Genomic DNA, 18764 nt, shown 5'->3' with positions numbered 1-18764 from the left:
TATAATTATACATAATTATAATATACGTATAATTTTAGGATTTCATAATTCGATAATTTTAATAAATTTGAATAAGATTATTCATAATTAGAAAAAGTTGAAGTATTTGAAGTGAAGAAATTTGAAAATTTATTCGTAATCGATTATATTTTATATTATAGTTAGTTTTATATTATATAGAAAGCTGAAAAATAAAGATCGTGGAGATCGAGTAAGTATATATAGGGGAGAAGTCTGGATCGAAAGCTCGCCTCGCATACTCTCGTACCTTGACATCGAGCGGAATGAAAGTGGCGGCTTCAGTCGCTCGCCAACTTCCACCGTGCAACTTTATCGCTCGTTCGCGTCTACTTCCGTCCGATCGTGCTTCCGAAAATCGCATCAACGAGAAAAATAGCGATTAAAAAATTTCATCGATTAATGAATTTTTTACTGAAAATTTCAATCAAATTTCAAGATAAGATTGCGAAAGATTATTGATGCGTGTGAATCGAAGTGTGATTCGTAAACGAGGATGAAGACGATTTTATTCGTACAAGTTTTTTTTGTGCATCGACGAATTCGGCGAATAAATCAATAACAGAATACGTGAAAATCATGCGGAAGTGTTTGCTTCTCGTTTTTTGTGCCGCAGGTAATGCGTGATTTTACCGATCCGACATTTGTTCTCTTATTTAAATAAATAAATGCGTTAAATATCGAATAAAAGGAAATTTGGATGAATTGATGAATTGATGGATGGATGGATGAATAAAAAGATCGTCAAAAAAATCGAATAATAAATTTTTTACACGTATTTGCTAGATTTATGATCGATAATCGATAAATTAAATCTTTTAATAAGAAAAATCGAGTTTAAGATATATATATATATATATATATATATATATATATATATATATATATATATATGTATAAAACATTTATATAAAACGTGTAAAATTTTTTTAAAATGATTTTTAAAAATCGGATTTTATAATTTTTGAATATCAAGTTTTTCATCAAAATTCGAACTGAAACGTTTCGAGACGAGAAATTTTGAAAAATAGATAAGGAAAAAGTGTATCAATTATTAAATTGCAAGAAAGCAAAGAAAATTCTGTATCAATGATTCAAAATGTAGTAAGTAATAAGTATTTTAAGTATATTTCTTTCGAGATATTTATAATGAAAATTCTATCTAATTATTATCGCTATCTGAATATATTCGTTTAAAACATTTATCCTGAAAATTTCGTCAAAGTCGAATATTTGAAAAAAATTTGTGCAAAATAAAACATTCTTTCGTTTCATATAATATAAAATTATTATATATATAAAACAAAATCGTGTAAAATATAATATGAAAAATTTATAATATAATCGTTGAAAAATATTCAAGAAACAAAGTTTAAAAACATCTTAAATAATTTTATTCGTAATTGCGAAATCTGATCATTTATAACTCGAATCTAAATAAAAAATATTTGTTGACAAATAGGAATAAAAAGTAAATCATTTCAATGTGACAAACGAGCATCAATTTGATCCTTTTTTCTCATTTTTTGTATTTTTTTATTTGTATACATATATACTTCCTTGTATAAAAGAAAAAAAAATAAAATAAAACAAATATATTTCCAACATTTGAAATCTCCGTGATAAAATGTTATGTCGGTGGAATATGCCAATCATTAAGAGTAACGCGATGTAAATACTAGGCAAATATATGAACATCTGTATATATATGGGGTATTAAATTGCGAAAAAAATAATCATAATTATGAAAAATATGTCATTATGAAAAATTACCAACATTGCGTGCCATATCGCAACTCGATCATTTTTAATCTTTTTATCGAAAAATTTGAAATAACAAATGAACTTTATGATTATAATTTATTTTTCTCTATCAATCATAAAAAAGTTACACGAGAATAAATAAATTTACATATTCATACATATTTATATAAAAAAAAACATCATTATCATTATCATTATCATACATGGGCATAATTATGATAAAATATCTTTTAACTTCATCTTGGAAAAAAATTAATAAAATATTGTATTTTATAGATGTTATATTTGAATGAAAAAAATTGAATTATATTTTTTTTTCTTTTTTCTTTCTTCTTTGAAATAAAATCATTAATTTTTTCGAAATGAAGAGATTTAAGAAATAAAATATTTCGTTATTTATTATACTTATATAATGTGAAATAAGATTAATAAAAAAAAATAAGATCACGTGTACTATAGAATAGCTAGAAGTCAAAAGTGAAGAGATCGGGCATCTATTTTTGTTCGAGAGTACGGGAATCTGTACAGGCGAGAAAACCGCATACGATGGTATTGAATCAGATGGCAAATATATCGCAAAATTAAAACCATACGTTTACCGATGTCAAAATTGCAAAATACAGATTATAATATAATTGTAATCAGGAATCTTATCACGCACGTTTCGTTCTAACTAATTATCTTAAATCACTTTACTTTAGTTAAAACGTTTAGTTAAAACGTTTTTGTACATAGGGTACATACTAATATATTATATATTCTCTAAAGTTATCGGAAAGGAATTAAATCGGAGATTAAACAAAATATTTGTTAATCTAAAAAGCCTCGCCAAGAAAGAAATACACACACGAGACACTTGTTGATAGTCGATCTATCAATTGACTATCAACAACGAATAAATCGATTATTAAAATCTATTTGCGATATATATAATACATAATAATCACGCAAAGCGTAATCACGTAAATTTAACCTTGTACTGAAAATAAAAATCGTGGACATATCACGTATTACATGTATCGATACGATGACGCACATGATTCTTGTACAACTAAGTACAGACGAAAAGATCTAAAAGTAACGGGATACTGTTTATCTTTGAATATTAATCATTGGCAATATCCAAATTAGCACGATATAATAATTATTAAAGTTCGTCATGTACGGTAATCAATTATTCTATCGTTATTCTATCGTGCGTATCTTCGAATATCAATCGATCGTTAAAATATAAACTGATTTTGAAAGCTACTACTGAAAGTCCGCTAATACCGTCAAATTTTATACCAAACGGTTACATATACGTGAATATTGATACGCGAATATTGACAACAGATAAAGACATTTTAATTTATCGGCACTATCATATATATATCAACTATGTATTAATATTTGTTTAATTTATCATCAATTTGTTAAATTTTTAAAAAAATACAATCGTGCGATCTTAATATTCTATAAAAATGTGAAAAATTGTTTTTATAGAAACATAATTATATATTTTTATAATTTAACTTCATTGTTTATATAAAAATTTTGAACTTTGACAAATTTGATTCTTTGACAATAACGAATAATAAACATGGCATAGAAAATATGATTTAAAAAAAAAATCTGATAAAAGAAAGCTTATGACAGGAAAGTTGGAATATAGCTAAAAATTATCTATCATGTGAAATTATTGATTTATGATCACAAATTAATACAAACGTGATACATATAATTGAATATGAATGAAAGGACAATGTTTCTTCGCAATATCCGTTAAAAGATGGATTTACATTGAATACATACTTGAATATGTAGAAATATTGGTGAGATTACATCTAAAATAGTTGCGAATGAATATGCGAAAAGATGAAGTTTCAACGTTCCCATGGCCGCGTGTCGTTTATATAGTTTCCAGACGGCAGAAACAAGCAAACGAAACGTATTCGATGGAATGGAAACATTTCGTATGATTCGTTTTCTTGCAAATGAATCTTAGGATATATTTTCAAGATTTGGTTTAATCGATCGTTATTTTTGGAAAAGATCAAGTTAAAAAAAATTATAATGCATCGTTCGAAGTGAATGCAAACAACTTATCGTGTATGAACATTCTCTTCTCTGTTGAAATGTATAAAATGGCTTCTATAAGAAATGTATTAGTATACGTACAATCAAGGATAAATTTAATGAAATTACACATATAAAAAGTAATTTGTAACAGATTTTATTTCAATTTTAAGAAGAACGAAGAACGAAGAACGAAGATAAAATATCTACGAGTAAATAAGAAAATATTATTTCACGATTTAATTGGATCGTTGAAATTTTGCAAGTCGTCAAAATGTCGAACAATTATATATAATCATTTCTATACCCATGACAATTGTTATGTATACATAATATGCGTAATAATTTCTTTGAATGATATTATTCACATTTCGCGGAACGGACAACATATCAAATATAACGAATTAGGTTAAAAAAAATACTTTGCCATACGCGGAAATTTAACTCGTGTTTCATGCTGAAAAATAGATACTGCGTAATCTTTTAGAAAATTTTACAACTTATTTATAGTGTTGGAATATAATCACTATTTCTTTCTATTACCAGTCATCATTATCTCGTTAAAATTTTTATTAAGATATTACCATTCAACGCAAATTATCGTTTTAATGAATTTTTCATCGATTTCTATCTCTAAAATCACGATAACTAAATCTGCCAAGATTTTACTACTCAAAGTTCCATATGCTAAGTAATTAAAATTTCCTAAGAGAAAACTCTTCTTATATCCGTTAAATTATTTTTTTTTAAACAAATTAATCGTAATAAGAAAATAATCGTGATTGAAATAAAAAATTTTCTTAATTATAAGCTTCATAAATTTTCATTGTAGCCGAGTTACTGAATCGCGTCCTAAGTACTATAGTAGCGTGAAATACAATGTACAACTCGTATATTTCTATTAAGATGGATAAAATGTAACTATTATATAAATGTAACTATTATATAAATACCAGAGACAATTGATTTTTTTTTAACTATTATCATTCGCTATAACGATTCGTTTATAGCTACACGATACTAAATACGTATGTAAGTATATATTACTATCTAAATCATCGATGAATAAGCTTTTTTTCAACTATATACTATTAAACAATATTTTTCAATTATATATCAAGATCTTTTTATCATTTCATAATTAAAGAGAAACAAAAAAAGTGATAAATTTAGAAAGTATAAACTAAAATTAGAGAAGTAAATTTGTAAGAACGAATAATCTTAATTAAGAAGATAAGAATATTATCGTATTATTACTATTATTATTATTATTATTATTATTATTATTATTATTATTATTATCACAATCTATCTTTGTCATTTCTCGCAACGATAATTATGTTTATCGAAAAATTTTCATTTACATAATGCGAGCATTTGCAATCGCGTAATCCTTAAATGGTATAAAGAACAAGAAATACCATGAAACTCGAATAATTAGGCTGCATCCGACATTTTATACTGGATTTCCTGCGATTATCTCCTTAAAAGGATAGTCGTGAGAGACGAAAGAAATTATTACACGGAGAGGAGAATGACCGTAACACTGAACTAATTATAAGAATGCTTAATCCTGCTGCACTGTGCAAACGCGTGATGTAATGAATTTGCTATCACGCTACATCCTTGTATCCATGTCTCGACATGGATCATCAATTTTTACCGAGAGATAAAATCGCTCGTAAATGCGATGCATTTGTTTAATACTCGTCGCATGCGACGTGGATGTACACCGAGAGAGAAATTTACGTGGAGTGTGTAGGTAAGATTGTTGTATTCTTTCTCTCGAGAATTTCTTTGAACGAGAAATATACCATCGTAATTCTAGAGAGTAGATAATAAAATTCCTTGGTTCGAATAATACGAGAAAAAAGACGAATATTATTAAAATACAATACAATACAATCCGATACAATTTAAGATATATTTTATTTACCAATGTGTCAAGTTTTTCATAAATATATCCGTATTTAGCGATAAGATAGAAAAAGAGAAATTGAAAAAAATGAAAATGAAATTGAACGAAGATTATACGAATTGTAACATTTTATGTAATTACTTACAATATATATACATATGAGATAAATATGAGATAAATATGAGATATATATACATATATAATTTTAATTAAAAACAAAAAATATTTTCTCTTATTTTTCAGGTATATTTGCGGTACAATCGCATAATATCAATTTTGATGAAACAGCTGCGAGCCGGCCTAGAATTAATCGGCAAAATAATGGCATAAAGCGATACGCGTGTCCCATAGGATTCTTCCGATTGAAGAGATATTGTTATTATTTAAGCGGCGGAACGGCACCCTGGAGAGAGGCCTATTTTCACTGTAAAGATAGAAATGCTACTCTGGCTATTCTCGATAGGAATGGGAAGGATCGAATGTTAAGAAAATATTTGTGGAACGATCAATTTAGTAAGTGAAATTTGAATATTTACGATTAAAAAAATTAATAATTATATTTTTAAATGAATATAATAAAAATCTACTATTTATTCTTAGTAAAATCGCTTTAAATATTTGATAAATTATATAAAATTGCGATATATTCTATACAAAAATTTTATATATATATATATATATATATATATATATGTTTTCATATTTCTGATAATAATTATAATATTTACAAATTATTATTTATAAATTTTCATAATAATAAATTAAAATTAATTATTTAAAATATACTTAAAATTTTCGAAATATCTAAAATGATTAAAATATTATATCATAGCAAAATTAGAAAGATGGATCGGTGGAATATATAATTGGCAACAAATGGCTTGGGAATGGGGCATAACTGGAGAAAAAGTGCATTTTCAAAATTTTGGTCTACCTGAATTTAATCGATCCAAAGAATACGCGTGGCACTGTATCACAATCGATCCCACGTTAAAGTATAAATGGAAACCAAAAAGTTGCGTCGAACGAAAACATTACGTATGCGAAGTACTGGCTGGACGTATAGGTAAAATTTCAAAAAAAATTGTACATTCGAAAGATTGGCATTATCATTTAAAATAATTACGTTTTCTATATATGTATCAAAATAAAAAAAAATAATTCGCTCGTTCTACATTTCGATAACGAAATGAATATAATTCATGAATATGCTCTGTTTAAATTATAGTCAGAAGACGTAAAAAAACAGCGGACTCTCGTGCATTGCAAAATCAAAAATCGCGAAAGAAAGGTAAAAAATATTTAAATGAATCGCACAAATCAAATGGACGGAACAAACAGCGAAATGCATGGAAAAAAAGAAATTATATAGAGCAAAATGCAGATGATTGGGCACATGGTGTGAAATTGGGTTCAAGGCCACCATCTTAGTAAGATATCATGTTACGTTATTATTATAAAAAATTTTTCTCGACAATATATAACCATTTCATATATGAAAGACAAATGATTCTTATTAACGAATTTTTCATTGCTTACTAAATAATAAATAATAATAATAATAATAACGCGAAAAAATTATTAAGAAAAAAGGAAAATTTTATTAAAAATTATTAAAAATTTCTAAATAAATAAAAAATTCTTACAGCATATATCACAGTATTTTCACAGTATATATCACAAAAATTTTATACCGTTATATTTATACAAAGTTGAATAAAAATCAAAATAACTTGATCATAATGTATGATCGTGATGATGATGATGGTGATTGATGATAATGATAATAATAATAACGATTAAGAAATCGTATATTTTAAATAAAAATATTTTTTATATCATTTTATATGATCGTCAAAACAATTTTTACAGGAATTTTTATTTTAATTATGAAATTATGAAAATTATAATTACAGCAACGAAAATTATTTGAATCTACGAATGCGGCATCATTCGAATAGAACTGGACCGATAATGGCACAAATTCAAGAAAAAGAATACAATGCATTTCTAGCAGATGGATCCAATAACGGTCCGCAAAGTCTAACGGATAGAAATAGAATTTTTCCTCAAATCTCTGGAATCAACTTGGCAAGTGAAGAAGTTCTAAAAGGTTCTTAAAGCCATAAGCAAAACGTTGTATATTATTAACTATATTATACTCTTTGTACGACTTCAAACATCATTGATCATTGATCATTGATTATTATTATTTTAAAAAAAATCTTTCAAATTGATATAATGATTTATCGAATAATAGATTTACCGAGTAATGAATCGAATAAAATTAACCAAATTAATTCTAGTTTTCATTTTAACTTTATGGAAGATGAAAATCGTTTAAATTCTATTAAAGATTGTCGAACACAGACTGAAATAATTTATTCACATTAGATTGGCGAAATAGTCTCTCATGTTCCTCTCTTTAAATAAATAGATAAGATTTTTGAAAATGTATGTAAGTATTTCTGTTTTAAAATTAATTAGTTAGTTAATTAAAGTTATTACGAAACGATAGAATAATAGTTCGATGTTCACGTATCACGTATGTATTGCAATTAATACTCCTTCTCATTTTAATTGTATCTATTTCTTTATTTAATTAAAATATATGAAATCCGGATTGACATTATTCGCGAATTCTATTTTTTAATGTTAATTTTCGCTCATTGCTTCGCTCATTGATATATATAGCATTATATAAAATATTTAGATATATAAGAAAAATAATAAAATGTGAAAGTAAGAATATATTTAAATGCATCTGTATTTTTTAAATTTTTTTGTAAAAAAAAAAAATAATAATAATAATTATTCATAAAAAAATAATTTTTCTTATTTTTTTACCTTATTTTTAAATAATAAAAATTTATTTTTAAAGAAATAATTATTAATATAATATATTTTGAATGAATGTCTGTTTTATTTTAACACGAAGAAATATTTTTGAAATAATAAATATTTTTTAGCATCAAATAAATGCTTGATCAAATTAAATTAATTAAAAATTCAAATTATTTAAATAATGATAATTACTTTAACCATGCTTAAATTTTAAGGATACACGTATTACTACCAATCAAAATACCAATGAAAATGATTATTTTGTTTATATATATCGATACAGTTATTCAAAAAAGATCGAAAAAAAATATATATAATTGATTTACCTATATTGTATTATTTAATAAACATTAATAAAAATATTTATATAAATTTCCTAAGATTTTTATTGTTTATACTTTAATTTAATAATATTATAAGAAGTAAATATAACTTATACAATAAAATAAAACTTTTTTTATCGTTAAAATGTTTCAAAATTTAAGTTGATAAAATTATATTGTAATTAGCTAATTATATATTGTAAAGATTATATATTTTATTTATATTTACTATGTATTGTTCTTTCATTTATATATCAATCTACAAATGTGTATGTGTGCGCGTGCGCGTGTGTGTGTGTTTGCATATATATATATAAAAATAATACTATATGTTTGTTTAAAATTGTAAATTATATTTGCTATCATATTATATAATGTAAACGTACAATTTATTCATGATAAATTATCCATAAAACATCATGTAACATATTCTTCGCGAAATATTACTGAAATCTCTTTTTCATAGTGTATTTAATATGATATATATTATATCAATAAAAATTCCATTAAGTCAAATTAGTGTGATATTATAACTCGTTTCAATGATAATAATTATATTGATTAATTTTTAAAAAAATTTAGATTCTTTCAATAATATATATATTTTGAATTACAAAATTTTACGAATTTTTACTATCTAAAGCTATCAAAAGCTTCCTTTTCGAGAGTTTAATTTATATCAATTCTTACCATTATTACTTACAGTAATAATGTTTCAGTATGACTAGATGTCATTTCAATTTATGTTGTTACTATTTTTTCCAAATATAAACACGATTGAATTAAAGAGAATACTACAATGTACAACAGTATGTGAAAATATCAAAATTTCCTAGATGCTCGAGAATGCACCTTTATTCTCGAAAGATAATCATCAAGAATAAAAGTACGCAGGAAGCACATCAGAATTCGGAAAATCAGAATTTCAATCTGATGCTCGGATTCGAAAATTTAATAGAATATTTCATAGTTCGAATCCAATAAGTTACACATATTTACAAATGATTTATATAAATATTATGAATAGTTACTTACCTTTATATAGATACAAAGAGCGTCACCCTTTGGTTGTCCATTCGAATCCTTGTATAATTTGATTTTGTCTTTTCCTTTTTCGTCTCGCGCTATGAGACCACACTTGTTGAAAAGCTCGGTAAGTTCATCCATAGTAATATCTAGTGGTAGACCGGACACGTAAATAGCAGTATTATGGGCTTCATCTACTTCGAACCAGGTCGGTGGTTCTTGTGATTTTCTTTTGGCTTCCATCTTCTTTTTCTCTTTATCGACCTTTCCTTGTGATTGAAATTGTTGCACAGGTTTTGTTTCTATGCGATTTGTATCTGTAAACCCATAACTCATTTGATATCTTGCCATGAAATCTTCATCCACCTGAAAAATAATTATTATTTTTATGATAACATATTTTTATGGTATTTTAATGATAATTCATTCAGGAATGTGAATAATAAAATATTTATAAAAAAATTAGAAAAATTAGACCATAATAATAACAATAATAACAATAATAATAATAATAATAATAAAAACACCTTTGGAAACCATGCATTTTTCTCTTTGTCCCAAAAATACACACTGCCATCATTAGGATCTGTGTACGTATGAGTATCGTTTTCAAAACCAAATACTCCTTCCTGCGTCTTGGATTCATTATCATTTGAATTTTTAACATTTATTTCTTCCGTATTTTTTACCACCCATTCATTCTTTTCTTGATCAAACTTATATGTCACATTATTCGTAGGATCATTATATATATAAGATTGGCCATCAAATTTGTAATATTTCATGAAATCTTCAGTCTTATCCGTATCTTGACAATTTGCCATTACAATTATTAGTAATATTTCATTAATAGATAATTAATCCAATAAACTTTGGCATAAAATTCAACACCTATATATACAGTAATAAAAAATTTTGTATTACTATCAATTAAAAAAATTGATTAAATTTTTTTTTTATCGATTAAATAATTTTTTTTGAGCTACCAATTTGTTAGTATAAGCAGAATTAATAATAATAATCATTCGTTGATAAATGACATTTACTTATTTAATAAAAATATTTAAATGATGTCCAAAATACATTTGACTTAACCTAGTAGATTTATTATATTTCATATTAGATTTATAGAGAGAAATATTGTTTAACATTAATAAAAAACAAGTTTATAGAATTCCTATATCAAATTAAATAAACTATAATAAAAATTTATTAAAAAGAAAAAAGTGATGTAATATATATAGATTAAAAATTTAAAAGTACAGGTTACATGCATAATATTGAAAAAGAATATTTAATGTTATGCAATTCTATGTACAATTTCTATATTTATGAATTCTATATAATTACTACATAAATCGCATTCACATGATCTAATTATTTAATTCAATAATAACACAATTTTCTTTGATATGTCAAAATGTTATTCAAAAAAATATAAACGTTTTAATATAGGTTAACCATATAACGATATGTAACAAGATCAATACTAATATCAAACACCTTTAATTACAATTATATAGATTGAAATATTCTTAATCTTATATGATAATTTTCATATACTTAAATAACACTTACTCTTGTCAAAAAATAGATCTTATTTAAAAAAAAATGCAATCAATATTTTCTTAAATTTGACAGCAACATATCATTTGTAATATACAATGGATACCTGTTCGCGATACTAATGCGCTCTACTACGTAAGAATTTACTTGTATCATATGCGACATTATCGATTCAGAACGGAATGAGACAATAGCGCTATTGAAATTAAACATAACCACAGATGAGGTACTGAATAGATATGACATGCAATGCTTTTTCATGTCACAGGAATTTAAATGTTATGTATTATGATGTTATTCGCTTCAGCATAAAAATGATTATAATATTGATAGTAGTTGAAATTAAAATTTAATTTTATTATAAAAACTTTAAATTAGACATATAAATCAAAATTTATTATAAACAAAGTACAGTATTGTTTTGATATAAACATGATTCGTTTATTACGACATACTATATTATTGCTTTACTATATTATTGCATACTATATTATTTACTATATTATTATTTTTATTCTTGAATAATTCAGGTAACAATAAATTATATAATATATAAAGTAATAGATCAAGTAACAATATTATTTTTTAGAAAATGATAAAACGATGTTTCATCTCATTAAACGATTTCGAACGTTTAGTTTAGTCATGTCAAGATTTATGGTTTTTCGCTTTCACTTTGATCTTTGATCACTTGTAATGAACTTTTTTCTCATATTTACGAAGATTAAATAATAAATAAATAATTATTTATTAATGTAAAAAATTGCTTCTGTAAAATATTAAAAATCTAAAAAAATATTGTGTATATATATATATATATATATATGTATGCATGCATGCATGCATGCATGCATGCATGTATGTATATATGTATGTATGAATGTATATATATTCTTAATATTTTATAAAAACAATTTATAGTATTATATTTATAATATTTATATATATATTCTTATTATATTTTTAATTAATGTATCTTTTTATAACTTCGATATATAGAAATTTATTAATTTAATTATTTAAAATTATTATATTATATTTTAATTTTCATACGATTGAAGTGAGTAAAGAATCAGATGATTCCAACCATCCAATCAGAAAATTGCTAAGACCTACCAGCTAGACGAATGGCTAGTGCGCAGTAATTTAGTCTATTGTCAAGAATCATGGAAATATTGTTCGTTATATCGCTACATATAATTATTTATATATTTACATATAATAGTGTTAAATTTGATTTTATTTGATTGTGATATAATTTATAAATTATTACAATTATTATAATCTATTTATTTAATTAATAGGTGTTATATATTTAATCATTTATTAAATATTATTCAAATACATCAAAATTTTATTATCGTTTTAACTTTCTTTGTCATAGTTCGTTGCTTATCCATTTGTCAGTTACTGGTAAAATTTATAAATATTATAATTTTTTGATCATATCGAATTATAAATTGAGTTTGAAGTTTAAATATTATATTTATTTTAATATTATTTTAATTTTATATATTTATTTTATAATTTTGATTTTTATTTAATTATTAAAATATTATATTATAATATTATATAAATCATATCGTAATATTTTCACAACATTTGTGCAAATGTGGTAGAGATATTTGATTTCTATTTGATGATATTTCTTTCTTAAATATTGTGTCTATTCGTCCGTTTAACTCGCAGTATTTTTATTTTGATTTTACGTTCAAGCCCATGAACGTTTCTCTATAATTCAATCTTCCTAGAAAATTGACGACGTAATTCTATTTGTTTTGAAACTACGCTCAAGACCCTTTCAAAAAGTTGGTGATTCACATTCGTATCTTGTTCTCGGTATGTGTTAATTTTGAGTACATTCTTTTTGATCCAATTCGATAATCGAAATCGTGATGTAAAGTGTCATTCAAAACTTGTGTGTGTATCGAAACTCTACATCTAAAAATGCGTTGCTTCAGGTGCGTAATTTATTGCAATACATTTATTTATTTCTCTAATTATTCTTTTATTTTTCTCATTTTACTATTATTTAATTCAATAATTCAATAATTTTTATATAATTTATATATATATATATAATTTGAATATTATTATCATTGAATAATTCTTTGAGAAATAATTCTATTTCTTTTATTTCGATCATAAATTTCATTATTAAAATTATCAGCTTATAAAATTAAATTAAATTGTATCGTCTTATCTTATCAATACAATCGATTCTAATTTCATATATTTTATATATTTATTTTAAAAATTGCATTATTTTTTTCTTTGATTGATTATTAAGACAATATCCTATTATAACGCAAGAAAAAATAATTCAATATTATTGGACGCCATGACATGATGATCAATCGAAGAAATAATAATATTTGATTTTTCATATCAAAATAGATATATTTTTATTTTTATTTCTTTTTTTATTTATTTCTTAATATATATTTATTAAATAACTGATAATAAAATCGAATTATTTGAATTATTGAAAGATATTACGAGGAAAATAAAAAAGGTTAAACAAATCATACTTTATTTCAGATATGTTTAGTTATATTTTTCAAAAATATATTCTTTTATCATCTTTCATACATAAGTTACTCGATAGAGAAAAGAATAAAGAAATAAAATATGAAAAGAATAATTTCCTTTTTCCCTTAATCTACTCTTCTAACGTAATTTTTCTTTTAGAGAATTGTGATCGTGCACGAATCGGTAGAGTCAATGTTTGCTTCGTAAATATTTATTAAATTTTTTTTATTAAATTTTAAATATTTTTTAAAGCATAGTAAGTCTAATTAAATTTAATCATAATAATCATTCACGAAATTAGAATCAGTATTTGTTCGTCGATTGTAATTTGAACGATTGTATCAATAATCTTTTATTTTTCTTTTCTTTCTTTTTTTAAATATTTATTTCAGATATATATTAAAATTAGTATTACAAAAACATAAGGTGTCCATCAGAAGAAAAGGTAATTATTATTTTCATTTACTTTAATTTAAAAAAAAAAAAAAAATATGTATATATATATATATATATTTTATTTTTTTAATATAGTATATTAAGGATAAAAATAGGGATAGTAAACTTTTAGCGTTATTGTTAATTATAACTAAATAGATAAAGCTGGCCAGGTTGTCACTAATCGGATAGGCATATTCTCGCCTTGATTTGTTTCAAAAAATTAAATTTGAAAAAATTAAAAGAAAAGCTGAAGAAATGAACAATATTAATGTCCTCTATGGCTTCGCTGATTGATTTTTCGATTTTTCCAAAGAATGGAAAAATTATTATTATTATTTTATAACTGTGTTCGTTTTAGTAATACGTAGTAAATCATTTGGCCAATTTGCATGCCGGCTTATCGGATCATCAATTATCATTTCGGGAAACGAAAAGAAAATTTTTTTTTCTAGATATAAATGTTTTTTCTCAGATATAAATTATATTTTAATTATTAATTCAATAATTAAATTTATTACAGATACAAATTGAAGAAAACGCGTAGAAGAAAAGAAGATTGATCGTATTATTTGAATTTTAATTCTTTTGTAATTAATTAGATTTTTTCATCCGTAATAATTAGGAAATGAGTGCCATCTCTCGAGAACATATAGTATTTCAAAGGCAAGGTAAGGTAGATTAAGAATCGAAAATCAGTGCCATCTATCGAATACTCTTGGACATATTTTTTTTTTTTTATGTATATTTCTTTTTCTATATTTTAGAGATGGTGTTAAATTCGCAATTTTTAATTTATTTTTGTCTTTCTTCCTCCTTTTGTTTATAGTTGCTATTGATGCGTAATCGTAAAGGAGATATAGGATATGTGAATCGAACATGTATCGTTTCTCTTTTGAAACTACAATGTGTCGTCTTAATCTTTAATCTAACGTGAAGAATATAGATATTACATTCTGAGTTTTACAATATATTTCTAGAACGATAGATAGGTAAGATTGCGAAACAACGATACACAATGATATTTGATGCGAATATTTTGAAAGCGATTAGAATTCGATCAAACGAAAGGTTGAGACGATAACAAAAAATAAATATATAAGAAGAAATTTTGAAATTTTCAAATAATATAGTATTAAATTATAAAAATACTAAAATAATAATATCGAAATTCGTTTGTGTATTTCGTATTCGATAACATTCTATTCGCTATTTGTAATTTCATCAAGCATTACGTTCTTAGCATTAGATCTATTCTATATATTTTGTCCCTGGTTTTGTTATATTATCAATTTTGACAGTTGATATAAACCAATGACTATTTTCAAGAATATGAAAGAGGTCTTCGAAATACTCGCTTACGTACCAAATAATAAATGTGTCGTAAAATGTAACATGCTATCAATAGATCAATCTTGCAATTTTGATAAAATAAATTTGACGTAATTAATATAATATATAATATAATATAATATAATATAAATGACTTATTTAAGTATAGAGATATTTCTTTATTTTTCGAACGAATCCTTCCAATTAAAACGAAAAAAATAAAACGATTCCCACGATAACACGATGGCGATGATCCAATATGATATCAACGGAGAAGTAGATTCGATAGATTCGAATCGGTCGATTCTCATCGACCACGGCAGGACCATGACAACAAGAATTCAGTCGGTTCGCGATGTGGCGACAGAAGAAGAACCGTTTTTTGATAGATCGGCAACAACCTCTCACGAGCAAGATCCCACGAACTAAACTGAACATACGGATCGATCGGAATGCCGAAATAGCAAATTAGGGGATTCCAGGAGAACTGCCCTCTCTGTCTCTTACCTACTTCTTATTTCTTTCTTATTCTGGTTTCAAAGCTTTGTCCTCGTCCGCCTTAAACGTTACCATTCGATTCCGCCGCTGCGTTCCACCCCTTCCGACAAACTTAATAATAGTAATGATCCGTCGCGTAGTTCGGTAAATTATCATTCAACTTTGATTATCGTTTATATAATTTTGTTCGAGGATTCAAAGAATATTGGTCATCGAGGAAATAATATTTTTATGTCGAAATATAATATAAAAATATCGAGGGGAATCCATTTTATGTGAAAATGTAAAGAAAAAAAAAAAAAAGTCGAATTGAATCGATGAAGTTGCACAAAGAGAAACCATTTTTATTTCAAAAGTTTCACGATGAAAAATCGGTTCATCTATTATCTTCTTTCTTCGATGTGAATGAAAATTAAGAAAAAATAGATAATCTTTTTTATATTCGTTGAATTTGGATATATTTATATTTATGGATATTCTACTATGATTAATTAAATACATTATTGCAAATTTTAAATCCAAATTTCAAATCAATCGTTCCTAGATTCCACTCGCTATAATTACTCGTGTATCGCATAATCGCCTCCGTGAAATTGCATTGATTATTTCTCAATCGCCGAGTTATTTATCGTCCAATAGAGCGCGATATTTGCACTTTAAGTGAAAGAAATACAACATCGAAGGTTTCCACATCGAAGAAGATTGCACAACAGGTATGCAACAACCACTCGAAAGATCCATATTTAACACAATGGTTACATTTGTGCATTTCAAGTTTAATCCCTACGGCACAATCGTGTCAGGTTCGTGCGTTGAATTAATAAATGATTTAGCTAGATCGTCACAGATCTCGTTACAAATAAAAAAAAACTATTTTGATCTTTTTCACCAAATTACATTTACATTTGACACGAGATCAAGAATTAGTTAATCAACTTAATTCCTTTAATCGTACAAAATTTCAATATTAAAATAGCAATGGAAGAATAATATCTACGTATAAAATATCGTTATGATAAATGATATATATATATATATATATATATATATATATACGTATATGTATATGTTATCTTTAATAAAAAAAAAAATCAGAACGAAATCAAAATTTATCCATGTATTGACTGTATAAATACAAAATTATCGATCCATACCGATCGTTCATCGTTTAACATCTTTTCTTTATCGAAACTATCGAAAGATTCGATTCCAAAGAAAGATCCATTCTTTTTCTCACCTTGCTTCGATTCATAATATTACCAATCTAATCATAGGTCGGAGTGCACGTATCCCCCTGGATGACGCGCAAGCTAGCATATTTCAAACATCTCGTCCCATTCAATTCGAGTTCGAAGGGAGATACAACCCCTGTCCGGTAATATCACCGACGAATTTAATGTCCGACTATTAGCAGCGGGGTACGGCTGGCGCATTGTTGGAGTGGCCACGTGCAGGATGACTGGCTCGGGAGGAAACGTTTGATCGTCGAGCCGTTGTACGAGAGAATACAGAGAGAAAAAGAGAGAGTGAGAGAGGGAGGGAAGGGGAATGCGAAAAAAAGGGGTCATGCATCGTATCACACTTGTCGAGGGTTATTGGATTTGGTCCACGCCACAGGGTATTGTTCACGGACCTGCCGCGTTACACGAGAGATTAGATGGCAGATACGACGAGATTCGCCATGGTCAAGTGTTTCGCGTCGTCTTTTCCCGCTATGTGACATTCCCGTTGTGTAACGTTGCCGGTCGTAATCGGATTTACGATATTGGAAGATGGTATGTAAATAATGATACGCTGATACGTGAATTTCCACATATCGAGGAGAATCTCTGTAGCAACGAGCCATTTACCGTGAAACACATAAACGTTGCGCGTTAAGATATAATATACGAATAAGCGAACAATAAATATTTACGTATCAATTTTTCTGGACAGTATATCGATCGTATCGTTAAAATTTACATCATCGAATATCATATAAAATTATAAATTATAAAACTATCTCGATGCGAAGAAATTTATTATCCATCGATATAGATTATTACATCGATCGATCCGATTCCGAATCACGATCACCATCCAATCCGGCAAAATGGAAGCATCGATTCCTAGCCAGATCTGGCCGATTCGATGCGAGAAAATGAAGGGTAAAAGAGGAGAGAATCTCTTCTTGGAGAGATTCCGCTCGACGCGGCAAATTAAGCTTGGCGAAACACCGCGAAACTGTTAATTAAGACTCATTATGCGCGCGGCCTGGCTGAGCCGCTGTTCGGGTTTGGGGTTGCGAAAGCGGCGAAAGGGTGGCGAACCGAGAAGGCGAACGGATACGCGGACAAACGCGAAGAACGGACAGGCAGGGGGACGTGACGGTGAGACCGAGAAGAGGAGCGAGCGAAGAAGGCAAAGGAGAAACGGAAAGAGATGGTGGAGGCAAAGTTAAGAGAGAGAGG

General features: G+C 26.2%; 2 protein-coding genes and 1 long non-coding RNA gene across 4 annotated transcripts in view; 2 read left to right on the top strand and 1 right to left on the bottom strand.

The window, feature by feature from the left end:
- Nucleotides 1-11659, bottom strand: part of LOC408387 (HIV Tat-specific factor 1 homolog) — a 32835-nt gene extending 21176 nt beyond the window's left edge. The window contains exons 1-3 of the mRNA XM_391935.7: nucleotides 11530-11659; nucleotides 10479-10842; nucleotides 9961-10317 (exon numbers count right to left, since the gene is read on the bottom strand). Coding sequence (XP_391935.5) covers nucleotides 9961-10317; nucleotides 10479-10775 — 654 coding nt within the window. The 5' untranslated portion in view covers nucleotides 10776-10842; nucleotides 11530-11659. The remainder of the gene's footprint in view (nucleotides 1-9960; nucleotides 10318-10478; nucleotides 10843-11529) is intronic.
- LOC100578121 lies at nucleotides 280-8215 on the top strand. Of its 2 annotated transcripts, none has more exons than XM_003250916.4 (5): nucleotides 280-634; nucleotides 6002-6271; nucleotides 6591-6824; nucleotides 6987-7188; nucleotides 7675-8215. In XM_003250916.4, exons 1-5 carry the CDS (start codon nucleotides 598-600, stop codon nucleotides 7877-7879), a joined length of 948 nt encoding a protein of 315 aa, XP_003250964.2. In that variant the 5' UTR covers nucleotides 280-597; the 3' UTR covers nucleotides 7880-8215. The 2 variants fall into 2 exon arrangements, with proteins under 2 accessions (XP_003250964.2, XP_006566909.2); XM_006566846.3 differs by lacking the exon at nucleotides 280-634 and adding an exon at nucleotides 5192-5602.
- Nucleotides 11660-13038: 1379 nt separating the features above from the next.
- LOC113219144 lies at nucleotides 13039-16633 on the top strand. Its single transcript, XR_003305814.1, has 3 exons — nucleotides 13039-13478; nucleotides 14442-14494; nucleotides 15008-16633. It is a non-coding gene; the product is annotated as an uncharacterized LOC113219144 (long non-coding RNA).
- Nucleotides 16634-18764: the final 2131 nt, after the last annotated feature.

Source organism: Apis mellifera, linkage group LG12 (assembly GCF_003254395.2).
Source record: "Apis mellifera strain DH4 linkage group LG12, Amel_HAv3.1, whole genome shotgun sequence".
NCBI classification, from domain to species: Eukaryota; Metazoa; Arthropoda; class Insecta; order Hymenoptera; family Apidae; genus Apis; species Apis mellifera.
Note: the sequence above shows the minus strand (reverse complement) of the source record. Positions and strands in the feature narration are given on the sequence as shown.